At 37.9% G+C, this 12097-nt stretch overlaps 2 protein-coding genes across 2 annotated transcripts in view; both read left to right on the top strand.

Annotated features, from left to right (window-relative positions):
• ppm1aa (protein phosphatase, Mg2+/Mn2+ dependent, 1Aa) overlaps positions 1-6682 on the top strand; it is a 36697-nt gene extending 30015 nt beyond the window's left edge. Inside the window, exon 6 of the mRNA XM_042737240.1 lies at positions 6598-6682. Coding sequence (XP_042593174.1) covers positions 6598-6606 — 9 coding nt within the window. The 3' untranslated portion in view covers positions 6607-6682. The remainder of the gene's footprint in view (positions 1-6597) is intronic.
• six6a (SIX homeobox 6a) lies at positions 6682-10932 on the top strand. The gene is made up of 2 exons (XM_042737245.1): positions 6682-7253; positions 8096-10932. The coding sequence occupies exons 1-2, from the start codon at positions 6682-6684 to the stop codon at positions 8259-8261; spliced, it is 738 nt and encodes a 245-aa protein (XP_042593179.1). The 3' UTR covers positions 8262-10932.
• Positions 10933-12097: the final 1165 nt, after the last annotated feature.

Raw genomic sequence — 12097 nt, forward strand, 5'->3', positions numbered from 1 at the left:
TGTGTGTGTGCCTGCTGGGAGTCAAAGTGAGACGAGTCTCTGCTGTCACTAGCTGTCAGAATCACTGCCACGCACACACATGTAGTAATTACTTAGAGAGATGACCTGTTTTTCTTTGTCTCTTCTCCTTTAGCTCAGTAACTTGGACACATACCTGTCACCAATGACCAGTGAATGATCAGCCTTGAGACAACCAAGTCTGTGTGGCTCTCCAGCACACACACATGCAGTTCCCAGATCTTTCTCATGAAAATCAAAAGTGTCAGATTGGCATTTGACATACGCCCTGAGTACAGAGATCACACCCAGCCGTAAATATCCTCCTGACACACACGCGGCTGACCTTGTCATCAACACACACACACACACACACACACACACACACACACACACACACACACAGTCTGTAAGCTGTGTAGCTGAGCTCATTCAGCAATAGAAAAGTCTGTTTATGTACTACCAGAAGGCATTCAGCATGTACGGCAGCAGAGGCGGAGATGATTTATTTCTCTGAAAAGCGCAACAGCATCAGACATCCATATGTCTGACTTTTATGTTGCCCTGTTTAATCAAAAGCGTTATTTTAGAGATCATTCAGTGCAATGACTTATCAGCAAGCTTCTGGATAGTTTCACATTTTATTAATGTATTAATGCTTTCCATGTCACAAGGTGGTTTTTGAACAAACTATTATACTTTGTTTAATTTAGCCATTTTATTTTTATGTGCCGTTTAGAGGAAGTTCTGTCAAACTTTTTTGATAAAGAAAAATAAAAAGTATATAAGTATATAATCGTATTATTATTACTTTATATGTCTCATTTTTTTATTATTGAACTTTATATCTCACAATGTGGCTTTATTTCTTATTTTAAGCTAAAATTAAACTTTCTTATTTTACATTTTATTTTTATAATTGTAAGTTTTTATATGCTGGAAATGGGCATACAAAATATACTACAATAACAGACAGACATGGGGAAAAATATTCAGATAATGTTACAGCAGTCCATAGAAAATGTCCAAACATGAGAATTTTTTTTTAGATTATATATGCATCAGATGGTCTGTTAATGCTGCTAAAAAAGTTTAAGAATGGTTCATAGATTTTGAGAAGAAAAGTTTTCATGAAGTTATTATTAATTAGTTGGTGAAATAAATAAATTAATTAATTAATTAATGAGAGTCAGTTGCAGTTACCAAAAAACAGAATGAAGCATCTTAGAACTTCTGTGCGGTTCTTTAGATTTCTATTAAAAGCTTTTTGCAGGATACCCTGCACACTGAAGTGTATAGTGGCCATTAGCCTTTGTGCATGTGTAAATGCTTTTTCTAGTCTTGGCAGTTGCCAGAATGAGACTAAAGAAATAAATCAATGAGCTTCAGATCAGACTAAACTGACTCTGCAGACCATCAGGATTAGATTAAAACAGTAACTGATATCTTTTAGTATAGGACTCTTTAGATGCTCAGACACTTAGCTAACTTAGACACTTTTTTAGTGTGATTTGTAAGCTATTTCTTCACAATTAATGCATAATTAGATGCAAATGTGTTGTTGGTAGATTATTAGCTTGTCTAAATTCATAAAATAAGTCTTTTTAGTCCATTAGAATTAAAAAAATCCCTTATATTTTTCAAGACAAAATCAAAGAAATGAAGACCCCATATGTCAGCATAAGTCATACAAGTGTTGTGACTGAGCAGTGGTTTTCAGATCAGGGGTAAGTGGAGCTTCTCCAGTGCTGGTGTTTCTGGTTGCTAGGTAACAGTTAATGTAGACCAAAAATGGCTGTCTCATTTGTGTCTGTGATGGACTAGATGTTGCATTGTAGGGTTTAAAAGCCAAGGGTTGTTGTTTTGTCTGTGTTTAATTTCTGTAATGCAAATCAAAATGCTAATAGGGTGATTCCAGTATTAGTTGGTAACATTATCGACTGTTGTGCATTGTTTGTGACACTTTTTTGTACCCAGACTGAATACATTTGCACACATGAAGGTTTCTACAGTACGTTTGTGTCTGCCTTTTGGGGGTGTGTATGTGTAGTCACATGTCTATATTATTTTGCAATTATGTAGTCGCAATATATCTTATAGCATAAGATTGTTAAAAAATGACAAACTGAATGAAAAAAAAATAAACCGGATGGCTGAGGGATCCTGTTGTGTTGCTGGATAACATGAGAGAGAGAGAGGGAGCAGGATAAGCCAGAAGGGTCATAGGATAAGAGGTCTTCTCTGTTACCACAAATCCCAGATTACATCTAGACGGGAAAATGCCATGGCTGGACACCGATCTGTCATGAGGACACGCCCACACACTCGCAGAGGTCTGTAACTCATCTGGTTTGTCTATGTACTAAAGCAAGCAAAGACTTTATTTAATTGAATCCCTCACTCGTTTGCTATTATCTGGGCCAGTGGAGTATTAGCAAAGCCACTCCAGCTCTGCCAGACATGATATCTTAATTAGAATGTAAATCCCTGGCCTATAGGAGTCATCCAGCGTTCGGCCTCAACCAGCTGAGAGAACAACAAAGCGGATGGCATTTCTCGAATTTGTGTGTGTTTTTTTTTTCTCTAAAACAGACCACTGTTTGACAGCGAGAACATGGTTTCAAAAGGCCTCTGGTATGCAGAATGGTGGCAGTAATAACATATGTACCATGTACTAAAATGTAATTTATTCCTGTGATGCAAAGCTGAATTTTCAGTAGCCATTACTGCAGTGCCACATGATCCTTCAGAAATCATTCTAATATGCTCATTTGCTGCTCAAGAAACATTTTTCCTTTTTATCAATGTTGAAAAAAGTTGTGCTGCTTAATATTTTTGTGGAAATCTTAAAAAAAAAAATTAAGATCCTTTGATGCATAGAAAATTCAAAAGAACAGCATTTATTCTAAATAGATTTTTTTTAAACAATATAAATGTCTTTCCTGTCACCTTGCTGAATAAAAGTATTAATTTATTTTAAAGCATTATTGAACTGGTTGTGCTGCTTTATATTTTTGTGGAAGCCATGATTAATTTTTTCAGGATTCTTTGATGAATAGAAAGTTCAGAAGAACAGCATTTATTTGAAATGGAAATATTTTGCAACATTATAAAAAAATATTCTGTCACTTTAGATCAACATAATGCATTCTTGCTGAATAAAGGTATTATTTAAAAAAAATATCTTACTGACCCCAAACTACTGGACAGCAGAGTATGTGTTTGAATCCAATAGAGGTTCAGAGCTGATGCAATTTGAATGAAGAACGGAGTTTAAATCAACACTGCAGTGGGCTTTAACAGCCTCTGCCTGTTTAAGATACAGTTAGAAAATGCAATAATCTCTTTTCATTGTTAAAATGTATAAATTAGAATCCATAACACAGACAATGATGCATTATGTGTAATGCATGAAAATAAGCAAATCATGGTCATATTTTATACCACTGTAAAAGTGAAAAGATACTAAAAGCAATAGACTGCAACACTAACCTGTTGCTTATTCATGTGACGTCCACTATATGTGACTCTGGACCACAAAACCAGTCATAAGTAGCACAGGTATATTTGTAGCAATAGCCAAACATACATTGTATGGGTCAAAATTATCGTCAACATTTTTCTTTTATGCCAAAGTTCATTTGGATATTAATTAAAGATCATGTTCCATGAAGATATTTTGTAAATTTCCTACCGTAGATATATCAAAACTGAAATTTTTGATTAGTAATATGCATTGATAAGGACTACATTTGGACAACTTTAAAGGTGATTTTCTCAATATTTCGATTTTTTTGCATGATCAGATTCCAGATTTTCAAATAGTTGTATCTTGATGAAATATTGACCTATCCTAACAAACCATATATATCAATGGAAAGCTTATTTATTCAGCTTTCATATGATGTACAAATCTCAATTTATCAAAATTGACCTTTATGATTGGTTTTGTGGTCCAGGGTCACATATATATTCTAAAGTCTTTCTCTTGTGAAGGGGTTATAGGAGGAACTGTATTTAGAGTTCTTGCAGGGACCTTTTGGGTTCAGGTTTGTACGTTTCTCTAAGAACTGCCCTAAAGTGTACCTAGAGGTTTTCCAGAAGATTCTGAGGACAATCTGAGGAACTAGTGCCTTTAAGTACTTAAAAAATAAATAAATAAAGGTTTTCACAGGGATGGAGGCTAAAATGACGAATTTAACGGGTTATCAAGCCTGGTTTGTATGTCTGTGTGTTGTGTCAGAGAACAAACAGATAACAGAACTCTTTGTATGAGTGTCACTCATTATCTTTACTCTCTTTCTCTTTTTCTCTCTCAGTCGTTCAGGGATAGCGGTGTCAGGCATTACATTATGTGTGCAATCCTTATTATTCAGCTCGTGCGTGCTCCATCCCGGGCTCGCGCTTTGCCAGGACGCAGTGTCATTTCGCAGCTCAAGTTACGGAGCACAAGCAAAAGCTAGGAGCGGAACGAACGAGTCTCCACACTTTATTTCCGCGATAACTACCATGCCCAAATGTCTCATTTTGTTTTTAAGCAGGGACAATAGTTGTTAGAAAACAATTTGAGAATGTGAAATGACGGTTATTTTAAGAGTAATGGATTGATGGACAACACAACCTCCCTTACAAAGTCCATGTTTTTAAAGTCATTTTTTATTAACAAGTCTTGGAATGATATCAAAAGCAATGCATTATTTACTGGGTGACTTAGTAGAGAAATATTGCCTATGCTGAGGTTAGTGTATGAAATATTTACAGAACTCTGAATATTTCAGCACTGCTGCTCATCCAATGGTTTTCCCAAATCCTGTCTCCACGGCGCATATGCATGGGGTCGCAAATCCTTTGTTTTTAGTTATTTTAGTGGTCGGCGTTAAAAACTGTAATGAGATGGATTAAATTGCCACTTAATCGTCTTACTGTGTCTACCTCTCATTATGGCCAACTGTCACGCCATTACTGTATGTCGTTAACCTGTTCGAGCCTATGGATAATTGATTAACACTGTTGCCAAACACTCTAATATCCTCCGCGTGGATTAAAATTGGCTGGATATCTTTGTGTGGTCTATTTTTGCCAATCTGTCATTCTAATGTGACTGTGCTCAATCGCCTTACATTGAAAAAAGTGATAAATTATTGCATGAAGACAAAGTTATTATATAATAAAATTTTGTTAATTGCCATTGGTTTCCATGTCATACACAGTATGAGTTCAGGATGCCAGTTTAAACACGATAAAACGCATGCATGTATATTTTTTATTAATAGATGAGGTGTATTATAATCCTATGGGCATTCTGATTCCGAAGCGCATCATGACAACGGCTCCCTGTTTCTGAGACAAAAGAAGATCAGGTTCCTGAATCTGCCTGGGTCCTCCTTCATATAAAAATTGCAAAAAGCACTTTTAGTTGAACTTGTGTATCTGTGAAAATTATATCAGGCCCTTCTGTCAGACTGAACATTACCTTTGAAACGAGACATGCCTTAATGGGACCGGACACTTCCAACCACCTAAGCGTGCTCAAGATGAACTGCTGCGTGATTTTAAAACAGAGGACAGGTGTACTGAAAACTGGACCTACTTACCAGGATATCCTATCCATATTATATACGCATCATTTGTAAGGTTTAGGTTAAGATGTGTTATCCGTGGTGCCAATTCATCCTGATAGGTATGACAAGATGTGCTACCCACATTTTCAGCACATTTGTGTCTACATCCTGTTGGGTTTTTTTTTCCTGATGAAATGTGGATGTTGTAATTTTTGATAGCTTATAGTCTTCTGGTAGGTCAATTTTTGTTTTAATTTATTTATTTGTGTAGAATAGTATTGAATGTGGCATGGGATTTTCATTTTACTTTTTAATGAGAGGATTTTCTTCATTAAAGTTCTTTTTAAAAGTCTATAGTGATATAGTGATCACGTTTAGCACTTTATTTCTGAGGTCCTAAACATGCGTCACAGTAATGTTATAGCTTCATTTGGAGGCACTTTTTCGATACATAAATCATGTTTTTATTTTATTTTTTTAGTTTTGATTGTTATGTTTGATTTTGAATAGGCAATCATTTGTAATTATAGGCTACTGCGTATGCTTTTCAAAGAAAGTCTTACTAATGTCTTTTTTAGTGCGTTCTGTATTTTAACAGACACTCTTTCCTATCGTTTTATTGACGACTCAGAGGGGGTTGCTTCCGGATTTCTAGCAAATGACAACATTACATTCAGCGTCTCTGAGCACAAACGTAAAGGTCAAAATGACGCTTTGACGTTTTCAGTGAAAGGCGCTGTTGCGCGCTGGGTGGTGCTGAAATCTGGTGCTGCTTCACGCGTGATTGGCAAACCTGACAGTGATTGACGTGTGTCCATAGCAACCAGGCAGCCAATCTGACAAGTCCAAAAGAATAACGGCAGCAGGGGCTAAATGTTCTTTTATTTTGCTCCTCAGAAAACACCTCGCTTCCAGTTTTTTATGCTCACACTCAATCAAATAAGAGATTTTGCCGTTCAGGCTGCTTGAGCCTGCCGCACGGCATCGCTCCTCAGCTCGTTTTGTGACACGGCTGTTAACTTTTGCCGTTTTCTGACAGACTCGCTGAACAAAAAGACGGGCGAGACAGTCGAGGATCAACACCAGACAGGAGGACCAAAAAAAGAGAGAGATTGCAGTCTCCATGTTCCAGCTGCCCATCTTGAATTTCAGCCCCCAGCAGGTCGCGGGGGTCTGCGAGACGCTCGAGGAGAGCGGCGACGTGGAGAGGCTCGGCCGCTTCCTCTGGTCTCTCCCGGTGGCGCCGTCCGCCTGCGAAGTCCTCGGGAAGAACGAGTCTGTCCTGCGCGCGCGGGCGGTCGTGGCCTTTCACGCGGGAAACTTCCGCGAGCTCTACCACATACTAGAGAACCACAAATTCACAAAGGACTCACACGCGAAGCTGCAGGCGCTCTGGCTCGAGGCGCACTACCAGGAGGCTGAGAAACTCCGTGGGCGTCCCTTAGGACCCGTGGACAAGTACCGCGTCCGGAAGAAGTTTCCACTGCCTCGGACGATATGGGACGGCGAACAGAAAACGCACTGCTTCAAGGAGAGGACGCGGCATCTCTTGAGGGAGTGGTACCTGCAGGACCCTTACCCGAACCCGAGCAAAAAAAGAGAGCTGGCGCAGGCGACTGGACTCACACCCACTCAAGTGGGCAACTGGTTTAAAAACCGGAGGCAGAGAGACCGAGCGGCAGCGGCCAAGAACAGGTATAGAGATCTCCACTGAACTGCATAAAGGCGTTTAATCATGTGCATATGATGTTTCCTTTTATTATTTATAATGTCATTATCTTCATTTTTTTATCTTGAAAAAATCTTTGGAGTTTCTTGCGTAAATTAATGTCCAAATCGACGAGTTGTTGGCAAAGCTCCCTTTGTTTATCTCTTACTAAAATGTACTAATTATTTTACATATCTCAGCTGATGCATGAGGTTTCATGCCGGAATGATTTGTGATTATAAAAATACTACATAATCGATATCATAACAAATATAACCGAAATATATTTTCTCTGGATTAGGAAACTTAAAAAGCCCGCTTAAACAGATTGCTACATTGACAGCATGCTTCAAATTATGTAATTCATGGTTTGTTTTATATGCTGCAACATATATTTCTATCAACTATTTTTGTTGTACTGCCTTAGACAATATGTTGCATAGCCTAGAATCTTTGTTTATAATCAACATACAGTATTGAAGCTATATTATGCTATAAGAAAAGTTCACTTTAAGTCTAAACAGTCACCATTTGATTTTAGCTCGTGCAAACGCACCTACAACCTGAAATGTTTTTGACAGCGTTAACATCATATCATCGTCACAAGATTATTGTAGTTTCCCACACTCGAATAAGAGGTGTAAATGGTGTGTTTAATAAATATTGGTTGACAATTCAAGCTTAATCCAAGACTGATTAGTTTAACCAGATATTTCAGTAATTTATACATCAGCGACATGAGGACATTTCTTTATATCCACTGTCTCCACTGTAAGCTATGAATGTCGATGTATCCTCATTGACATTTTTTCTCTTTTCACCCCTGCAGGCTACAGCAGCAGGTTCTGTCCGGTGGCTCGGTCCGATCGCTTGGGGACGATGACACCACAGTGGACCGCCTGGGTCCCGCCTCAAGCCCAGAAGTCAGTCTCTCGAGCAAGGCCGCCACCTCCGCCATCTCCATCACCTCCAGCGACAGTGAATGTGACATCTAACGTGACAGGCTTCAAAAGAGCAAACAGGAGAACTGTAAGAGACAATCTAACAACAACAAAACTTTAGTGCCTGCAACCGGCCCAGAGAGAGGCTAAAATGAAGGATGGAAAAAAGCGTCACAATTTTATTTTCCATTCGTTGATGTGATCAACAAAATGCGCAGTGCTTCTCACGAAGACAAGTGGGAGTTTTCGAAAAAATCTTCTGAGGGCCGAACCTATTGTTGTATGTGTGCGTGCTTTATCATGAAAAGACTGAATAATGTTTTAATGTTCACTTGTCTTTTTAATATATAAATGATGTTTATTTACTTATTTAAAATATCATCGGCCCCTAGGTCCTTTATTTGTGTGCTTTTTTATTATAATTTTTGTTGTGCGTAATGCTGCGCGTCGTGAAATTTCTGGAAAAAATAACCATGATTTAAAAAAAAGAAAATAAAAATAAAATCACTGTTGAATTAAGTAACGATCGCAAATTCACAGCGGTATTTTCTTTACGACATTTATTCCAGTGTTTCCAGTGTAAAAGTGAGGCATGCCATGTTTTATTTCATGATTGTTTTTAATGTGTCTACACGAAATGTGAATGTTATATCCTGAAGAACAGATTTAGAACAGACGGAGATCAAATATGTTGCATATTTTAATGCCTCTCTGGGAGCTCAATCTCTCTCACACTCGAGCAGTAATTGGCTAAAATGCTTCGCGTGGTGTAATGCGCTCTGACAGCACAGGGTCAGCGAAAGGCCGAGACGCTCTCCCGGATGTCAACACAACCCAAGCTGTGATCTCCTGTTTAAATAGAACCTTCTAGTGTCCCAAACAAGCTGCAGAAAATACATTTGTCAAAAGTGGATGATAAATGAATGCTTTTTTTTTATTTATTTATTGTTTTTCATTTTACTATGATTTTCTTTCGATACAAAATTGTTTATATTTATTTAATAGGCTATGTAATTCACAACATGACTATAATTCACACGTGGCTAATCTAGTGGGTTAATACCTTGTGGCATTAAGATTTACATAAATCGACTTTTAGACTAGCTGTAGCCTAACCGTCACAACTTAATGCTCTTCCCCCCTAAACATATCGTTTTTGTAGTTACTCATTTTCAGAGAGATTTTTCTTCTTTGTCAAGTGCCAGAACGATAAAGGTTTTTATACCCTTCCAAATAGTTTTTTTTATTTGGAAGAATAATACATGTTTGTAAATATTTCATAATATTTTAAAAGCACGCTATTCTTAACAAATCTACTTAAGGTGTTTATGTCGCAAATGAGTGAAGGGGCCGGCGCAAAAACACAGCGCCTCTGTTTTCCAACTGCTTGAGGGGTTCACGGCGCGCACCTGGGTTTAACCCGCGCCATTCATTAACGCTCCCAATAAAAAGCACAAGCTGTATTTTTCAATCTTCTTTCAGTCTGAACAACGGCGGGGCCAAACCAAGTGTTCCTTCCGAGAAAAAGGAGAAAATAGGAGCCAAAGCAAGGGAAGGGAAAGGAGCACGGCTTTATTTAAACACTGGATAGAGAATGGTGGAAAATTTCCGTTTCTTTTGAGCGCTGGGGAGTGCAGGGTGGGACGATGAAAAGTCTTTTTAGCAGTCAATAAGGTTGTCAAATTGGTCAACGGTAATCAGCACTAATGACGAGTTGGAGAGGGCCGAGCTAACAAAGGAGCACCCCGCCTTCCCCTCCCCAAAGACTCAGCATGAAAAATCTCTGTCCGGGTTGCCAGAGGTATACAGAAATCCAAACTTTTTTCATTTGTGTGAGTGAGTGCGTGGCGCTCTGGGGAGTTCGCTGTCTACATATATGGTTCTAAAAAAACAATAATAAAAAAACCAAGATACCTAATTTTTACATCACAAATGGATTCCTTTTGATGCCACAAAGTGCATGAGAATTAAGTTACTCGGGAAATAAAAACCGAATTCCTTTATCATTTTGCAAATGGAGAGAAAATGCTCAAATAAGCCTTAAAATACACAATTTAAAACAACGTTTAATTAAGGGTTTGTAAAGGACGTGTGTACACATTCGTTCATATACCTATTATTGCAGCCTCTAGGGATGGTTTTTTTAAAAAAAATACAAGTCTTCTAAATAACCTCTCAGTTAAAGACGATTTCTCCAGTATTTGCATTTGTGTTAGTCTGTCAGTGTGTAAAGAGCTGCGAATAGAGCATAACAATTTGCAACTGCACTTTTTTAAATAAAAACAATACACACAAATAGGACGGTTCATGTTAACGCCATGTGTACTTAAAGCAACCAGCAAACATCTATTGCAGCAACAACAACAACAAAAAAATAAGCTTCTGCTTCTTGTAGAACTTAACTAGCTAAGCATCCTTTTTGATTTCACATGCAAATGTACTCTGAACTCTGTTACACTGATAAGGTATTAATTAATCACGATGTGGATTAATCGCTTCTACATGTATTATTCTCATACATGTAAGTCACAAGGGATAAAAGCGTCTTCTAAACGATTAAATATAAAACAAACACTTTAGCATACAGGCCTACTAAGTTATAGGAAACGTGTAGGGTTCTTATGTGTGCGTTTGTCTTTGGTCATAAATACATGCTTACGTTGTAGAATGTGTCTAATACACCTTTGCTTCTTGCGTTTATGTATTTATTCAGGTTTCACAACTGGATATTTTTCTTTTGGCTTTTGGCTGCGACCTCTGGTGGTCAAATGTGGCGTGGCATGACTCCCAGCTCAGTGGCCTTTTTACCTGGACAGATGCCTACATCATCATATTGAAACAAATACCACAAATCAAGAATCACAACTCGGCTCTGTAAAAATTTGTAATTTGTATAAACTATAAATGTGTGTTTATCTATTATAGTTTTCTTCCAAAGAAAACACTTTCCTCCAAAGCCACTTAAAAAAGTAGCCTAGTTCATTATAAAAGTGCCACAATACAAAGTTTGCAGATTTAATAGAACGGTTTCATGGGCACGTGTGTTAGTTACTGTATGGGTGAAGCGTGCACGGAAGAGTTGCGCCAAGAAATTATGCTGGTCTATTTACATTTGAAAGATCATTCGGCTATTTGAGGTTGCTATACAGACAGACTACATCGTGTTCTAAACCTACATGGACGTCTACAGACTCTGGATGTCCAAGAAATCCTCACACGAAAATGGTGTGCTTTTTATGTCATTAACAGAATCGCACTCATTGAAAGAGGCGCCATTCAGCACCGTGGACAGCTACACGACAAGAACACTCTCCTCGCCCATAATTAACACTTTTCTAGTCTTGTGTTCTATATATTTATTTGAACGGCATTTTATCATTTTACTTCATGATCCTAAGCAAAGGTAAAGTCTGTTCTTAAATAAAATTCTGTCATAATTTACTCAACTTCACATCGTTCCAAACATGTATGACGTTCTTTCTTCTGCTAAACACTAAAGAAGATTTTGAGGAATGCTTCAGCTGTTTTTGACCATACGTATAGAAGGCAGTGGTGTCCAAAACAACACTGGACCATTATTGACATTCCTTGTACGTGAAAATTTCTCTAAACATCCTCTTTTGTGATCCACAGAAGCAAGTCACGAAAACTGTTTGGGTGAAACTATATCTTTATGGATAGGCTATATTTTCTCAATTAAGTTTTTCACGGTGAAGTTTTTCCACGTCACACAAAGTTCCTGAACATTTCCTAATTATAAATAGGCCTACTCATCTGAAGTTCTTAATGGCACAAATGTAAGTTCAGCTGTCTGTTCCTGGTCTGATCTTTACAGACAAATCAATAATCAGAGTGCGTTGTCGTCTATCTTAGTTTGTCCTCTTACAACT

The sequence above is a fragment of the Cyprinus carpio genome, chromosome B13, assembly GCF_018340385.1.
Source record: "Cyprinus carpio isolate SPL01 chromosome B13, ASM1834038v1, whole genome shotgun sequence".
NCBI lineage: Eukaryota > Metazoa > Chordata > Actinopteri > Cypriniformes > Cyprinidae > Cyprinus > Cyprinus carpio.

Bases quoted from the DNA above. Each gene is read 5' to 3' on its own strand.
- six6a (XM_042737245.1), top strand. From the start codon at position 6,682: ATGTTCCAGCTGCCCATCTTGAATTTCAGCCCCCAGCAGGTCGCGGGG. The intron at 7,254-8,095 runs GTATAGAGATCT...TCACCCCTGCAG, and splicing joins GCGGCAGCGGCCAAGAACAG to GCTACAGCAGCAGGTTCTGT.